The 6,000-nt window shown below is 60.7% G+C and overlaps 1 protein-coding gene across 1 annotated transcript in view; it reads left to right on the top strand.

Annotated features, from left to right (window-relative positions):
• UBE2Q1 (ubiquitin conjugating enzyme E2 Q1) overlaps positions 1-4,799 on the top strand; it is a 7,771-nt gene extending 2,972 nt beyond the window's left edge. The window contains exons 3-13 of the mRNA XM_040635727.1: positions 14-118; positions 679-729; positions 2,054-2,194; positions 2,390-2,474; positions 2,705-2,765; positions 2,862-2,952; positions 3,072-3,130; positions 3,216-3,264; positions 3,528-3,623; positions 3,853-3,919; positions 4,315-4,799. Of these exons, the coding sequence (XP_040491661.1) occupies positions 14-118; positions 679-729; positions 2,054-2,194; positions 2,390-2,474; positions 2,705-2,765; positions 2,862-2,952; positions 3,072-3,130; positions 3,216-3,264; positions 3,528-3,623; positions 3,853-3,919; positions 4,315-4,346 (837 nt within the window). The 3' untranslated portion in view covers positions 4,347-4,799. The remainder of the gene's footprint in view (positions 1-13; positions 119-678; positions 730-2,053; positions 2,195-2,389; positions 2,475-2,704; positions 2,766-2,861; positions 2,953-3,071; positions 3,131-3,215; positions 3,265-3,527; positions 3,624-3,852; positions 3,920-4,314) is intronic.
• The last annotated feature ends 1,201 nt before the right edge of the window (positions 4,800-6,000 follow it).

Below are 6,000 nucleotides of genomic sequence, written 5' to 3'. Positions count from 1 at the left end.
GCCCCCCCCCCAGCTGCTGCAGCATCTGAAAAGGATCATCTCCGACCTGTGTAAACTCTACAACCTCCCCCAGCACCCCGACGTGGAGATGTTGGACCAGCCCCTGCCGGCGGAGCAGGTGAGTGGTGGGGGCGCCCCGCGGACAGCGCTCAGCGGACCGCTGTCCGTCGATGAACCCCTGTTCATCGCAACACACCTGCAGTAGTGGCCCTCCCCTTCCGGCCACTCCAGACATGTACGCGTGTCGTGGCTCTCGGCTTTCCCTCTCCAGCTGGGGCACTAGTGGCCTCACCTGCTGTCAGACTCACCCACGGGCAGTGTCTCCCGGGTTGAGAGGAAGGGGCCTTTTTACTATCAGCAGTAAGCAGCGGGTGGCCAGACCCAGACTCCTTGTTAAGAACCAACAACGTGTCGTCAGTCTAGAGGCGATAAGGAGGGGTTCTTGGGAGAATCAGACCGGGCTGTGTGAGGTGGGTGACACACACAGCCACTGTGCATCTTTTACTCTTTAGCTCGTGGTGGGTGGAGAAGGACAGGCTGCCAGTGAAGTCACTCCCTGGATGTGGCTTCCATTCTGACCTGGCTGGTGGAGAGGCGGGGGCTCTGGGGCAGAGGTTGGAGGCTGCGTGCTGGGAAGCCCCTGAGGCTCTGACCTCTGCCTTCCCCTCCCCGCCGCAGTGCACACAGGAGGACGTGTCCTCAGAAGACGAAGACGAAGAGATGCCTGAGGTAGGGCTGCCCCCCGGGGCGGCATTGGCGGGTAGCTTTGCCGGCAGCGGCATCGAGCACCCGTTGTTGACAGCGCTGCCGTCTAGACTGGGGAGGACTCAGGACAGATTTACTGACCTGGAGGAGCAGCCAGTGTCGTAGGAGGCGGGGCGCCCCCACCTGTGTCTTTAAGCCACACGGTCAGCAAGATGGCGTCAGGGGGCCTTGCAGTCAGACCCTCAGGCGCATCCTATGTCTGACTGGGAGCTTTACCTGACCTCCCTAAGCTGCAGTTCTCACTCGTCAGACGGGGTCGTAGCGACTACTGCATGGGGTTGTCGTGAAGGCGAAGCCAGGTGTGCGTGGAATGCGCCACGCGGGGTGATGCATGCCAATCTTGACTTGGTCTCTGAAAGCAGATACTCTGGGGGAGTGTCACGCAGCAGTCAAGCGCTTGAGCCTCAGGGCCATGTGGAACGGGAGTCAGGTCGTGGCTCTGCTGAGGACGGTGTCGCTGTGGGCGTGATGGTCAACCGCACCGCCCTCCGCTGCCGACGGAATAGCGGCATGGTGATTGTGAGAAGTGGGTGAGCCAGCGTGCAGCACCTAGTGCAGCACCTGGCACGTGACAGGCATTCCGGGGACGTCGGCCGCGAGGGTGACGATGGGGGGTTAGTATTAGTCGCGTTTTGCCAGGGCGAGCAGCTCGCTGCCATGGCCGTGGGGTGGCAGCTTCTGTGTGAGGCGGACAGCCCGCGCTCCACCCCACGCGCAGCGAGCTAACTGCTTGCCCACCCGGAGAGGGGTGAATGAGGGGCTCGTCTGTTCTTGACCTCTCCCCCCTCCCTCCTTCCGTGTCGGCAGCAAGTCCCTCCGCATGCGTGATCCAGGCACCGACAGGCACCGACAGGGCGGGCGGGAGACTTCTGACCCGGATCTCCGCTGCGTGCGGAGTCCTCAGAACTCCCGGGAACCCTAGTGACCCAGCGAGACGTGAGCTTTGAGTCACAGCGTCAGGCCAGAGTCATTCTAGGAATTACGGAGGAACTGTCAGTGCCAAGGGAGAGTTTTAGGGACGGCTGGAGCAGGGTCATTCTAGGGAACGAGATGGCTGAGTCCCTGCTTGCCTTCCCCGGGTCCTCGTGTCGTTCCGCCGCCTGAGACCTTCAGATTGTGGAGGGAGCGGGGCTGGGACTCACTCCAGAAATGGAGAGGTGCTGTGCGCACCAGCCCGCTGGACATACTGCCGTTCCCGCGCCTGTGGCCGGACGGGACGGAGAGTGGCAGCCCCTCCTCACAACCCATGCCGGTTCTTCTCTCCCGCCACGCTCCGCGCCTCCCCCAGGACACGGAAGACCTAGATCATTACGAAATGAAAGAGGAGGAGCCAGCTGAGGGCAAGAAATCTGAAGATGACGGCATCGGAAAGGAAAACTTGGCCATACTAGAGAAGATTAAGAAGAACCAGAGGCAAGATTACTTAAACGTACGTTCCTTTTCTGGGAGAAGTGGGCAGGGGGCTGGTGGGTGCGGGCTGGGAGGTGGGGTAGGCCCTGGCACGTCCTTCTGGGGGCAGACGGTTCCTTCGGGTGGGCTGCGGTGTGTCTGAGCCCGGCCTGGTCAGACCTGCCTGGCTGCCCAGCCGTGTGTCTCCAGAGTGCGCGTGTCCTCTCCCGTGCAGGGCGCGGTATCTGGTTCGGTGCAGGCCACTGACCGGCTGATGAAGGAGCTCAGGGATATATACCGGTCACAGAGTTTCAAAGGCGGTGAGTGTGTGTCACGGAGGGGCCTCAAGAAGTTCTGGGACATGTGAATGTTCATGAACCTTTCAGGGCACGCACACAGTGCCTCAAGCCAGTGGTTAGTTTTGGTGCGTGTCCATCTGGGTGGACCTGGAGGCTTTGATCTTTGTTCTGTTCTCCTGGGAGAGGGACTACATTGGGCCACTCACTCCTCGGACCTTCGTGACAACACCTGCCTTCTTCCCTCTTCCCAGGAAACTATGCAGTCGAACTCGTGAATGACAGTCTGTATGATTGGAACGTCAAACTCCTCAAGTGAGTGTGGACCGGGCAGCAGCCTGGGGAGCTGGAGCCGTCACGGGGCTCCTGGGCGGGGACCGGGGGTCTGAGCCCACACTCCTTGCTTCACAGAGTAGACCAGGACAGTGCTTTGCACAACGATCTCCAGATCCTCAAAGAGAAAGAAGGAGCTGACTTCATCCTACTTAATTTTTCCTTCAAAGTAAGACTTCCCTTTGTGGCCCCTCCCTTGTCAGCCAGGTGCTGTCCTTGCCTCGTGGGGGGCAGTCCCGGGGGGGGGGGATGCAGCCTCCTCTGATGTCATCTCCGTCTCTCCTGCAGGATAACTTCCCCTTTGACCCGCCATTTGTCAGGGTTGTGTCTCCCGTCCTGTCTGGAGGGTGAGTGGCTCAGCGAGGGCGCGGGGCAGGGGGGGGGCGTGGGCTTGAGCGGGGCGCAGCCACCCGACTGACTCTCCCCCCGCAGGTACGTTCTGGGCGGAGGCGCCATCTGCATGGAACTGCTCACCAAGCAGGTGAGCCCGTGGCTCACCCCTGGCCTCACCCCTGGCCGGGCGGGGCGGGGCTGACGGCCGTGCCGCGCGCACCCGGGCGATGGGCGTCACGGGGCCCTCGTTCTGCTGGGCAGGGCCTGCACCCGCTGCCCCGGCCGACAGCTGCTGGCGGCTCCAGGAGTGCAGGGCAGGCCCCTCCCGATGCAGCTGCTGGCCTGGGCCCAGGCATAAGGTCCCTGCGGGAACCCTCCTGACCTGTTTGCCCCATCGCTCCTTGTTCCCAGGGCTGGAGCAGCGCCTACTCCATAGAGTCTGTGATCATGCAGATCAGTGCCACGCTGGTGAAGGGGAAGGCGCGAGTGCAGTTTGGAGCCAACAAAGTGAGGAGCCAGGCCCTGGGGCCGCTCGCGGTCAGGACTGCCAGGATGAGGCCTCTGGCTGGCTGACGTCTCGCCGAGTGGCCCCAGGAGGGTTGGGGGGAGTGCTGTGGGGTTGTGGGTGGAGGGTCCTGCGGGGTCAGCAGAGCGCCACACTGGGGTCTCTGGCTGGCAGCTATGGAAGGGGGGTGGGGGCATGGCTGGCCGTGTTGATGGTGGCCTCCTGTCCCAGTCCCAGTACAGCCTGACGAGAGCACAGCAGTCCTACAAGTCCCTGGTGCAGATCCACGAGAAGAACGGTGAGCCGCGGCCAGGGCCCGAGGAGGTCACTTCCTGCCAGAGAGCAAGAACCCCTTCTTTTGGTTTCTGAGCCTTTAGTCCCCATTAACACCACGCCTGCCCCTGTTCTCCGGAGAAGGGCTGGAGGTGGTAACGTCCACTCCCTCCCTTCCCAGAAAAGCACCGTCTGCCCCTCGTACTTGGGGGGGGGGGCTCGGTGCTACCCTCAGCCCGACCGCCCTTCCAGAAAGCTCATGTCATGGTGTCCTCTCACGGTGGGCAGTTTCCCAGTCCCCGCACTGGGAAGCCCTTGCTAGGATCTTCTCCCCCATGACCCTGGAGGCGCCCTCGTGGACGGGGCTGGGAGGGGGGGCTTGGGCCTGCACCCCGTGACTGTCTCCTCTCTTCTCTGCAGGCTGGTACACACCCCCCAAGGAAGATGGCTAACCCTGGAGAGCCGCCCCTCCCTCTTCCCCAGGCGCCACTGGACCAATTACCTTTGAATGCTGTATTCGGATCTCACGCTGCCTCTGTGGTTCCCTCCCTCGTTTTTCCTGGACGGGATAGCTCTGCCTATTGCAGGACAATGATGGCTATTCTAAACGCTAAGGAAAACACAAACACAGACCTGTTTCAAGTACTCAAGACTGACTTACAGACCAACCAACCACCTGGCTGGAACCCCTGCTAGCAGGCATTCTTATAAAAGAAACTTTCGAGCCTCCTTATATTGCTGGAAACTCAGCTGTGCTCCAGACTAGAGCCTCCTTACCTATGCTATGGATTTTTAATTTATTTTCTCTTATTTCATGTACACTGCTTTTTTTGGTTACAGTGTATGATGGATGTGTATGAAAAAAATGTATCTTTGGGAAAACAATTACAGTTTGTTAATTTGAAGATGCTGGTCTTGACTCATCTTTCTTTTTCTTCCCACCTCCCGCCCCACCCCCATCCCCCCCGCGCTGCCTGGGCGGTCGGGGAGGGGCAGGGCCCGGCGGCTTGGAGGAGAGGCTGCACTTTGCGGCGGAAGCTCGCCTGGCTCGCCCCCAGGTTTCTCCCGGAGGCCCCCGGAGCGACCAGCACTTGTCCCCTCGGAATGCAGAGCCTGGCCCGCTAAACCGCAACGGAGCAGGCTGGAATGATGCCCTCGATGCTTAGGACGACTTTTCTTACCCAGTCACAGATGTTTCCAAATTTCTAAGAACAAAGGACGAGGCTGGAGAGGCCACTTCAGAGAATTGCTTCTATATGAATGGAGGGGTGGGGGATGTGGGGCTCCCTGGCTCCCCTCCCTCCGAAAGGCCTCTGGCTGGCCCCGAGTGACTGCACAGACCTCTCGCTTCATCAGGCTTGCACGGGAAGGGGCAGAGCTCCGGAGCAAGTTGTCCGGCTCGGAGAATTCCGGGTTCTTCGAAGCCGCTCGCCTAAGGTGGGTCCTTCCAGAAAGGTTAGCTTCCAGGGGCTTGTTTTGGGCACTCGGGGCCTCACCCCGGCTCTGGGAACTGCTGGTCAGGGGAGAGGGGTGGGGAGGCCGTGTGGTGCTGTGCGGACCTGCAGGGTCCAGGTGCTGCTTGCCTTGTGGCCAGCGAGCCTGCTCTGGGGCCGAGGCAGCCCCTTGGGACCCATCTGCCTGCAGACTGGGCGGTGGGCCAGGCGAGACTGGCGAAGGCTAGCGTTGCGGGGGGGGGGGCAGACTCAGGACCGTGGGCTGCGTATCTGCAGGCCGCCAGCACTCGGTCATGCTTTGTTGGAGACCCTGGCCGTTCACCCGTTTCCTTCGGGATTCTAAGTGTCGCTGCTTCCGGCGCAGGGAGAGGCTGCCAGCCCCGCCCAGTGCTGCCCCGACTGCCCACGCCCACCTGAGACGGGTGCTGGACACACGGAGGTTGAGATACAGAGGGGCCCTGGGGGAGACACTCCATAGAGCTGAAATCTGGGTCTCGAGGCCTCTGTGGCTTTCTGAACGTACCAGCAGCCCTGGCTGGAATGTAGATTGTGTTTTTAGTAATGTGTACTGTGAGCTGTCCTCTGTATAATGTATTTTGTAATGTATTTTTCTCATCTACCAAAGGATGAAACAAATAAACTTATTTAAATA

This window comes from Ursus maritimus, unplaced genomic scaffold, assembly GCF_017311325.1.
Source record: "Ursus maritimus isolate PB19 unplaced genomic scaffold, ASM1731132v1 scaffold_2, whole genome shotgun sequence".
NCBI lineage: Eukaryota > Metazoa > Chordata > Mammalia > Carnivora > Ursidae > Ursus > Ursus maritimus.
Note: the sequence above shows the minus strand (reverse complement) of the source record. Positions and strands in the feature narration are given on the sequence as shown.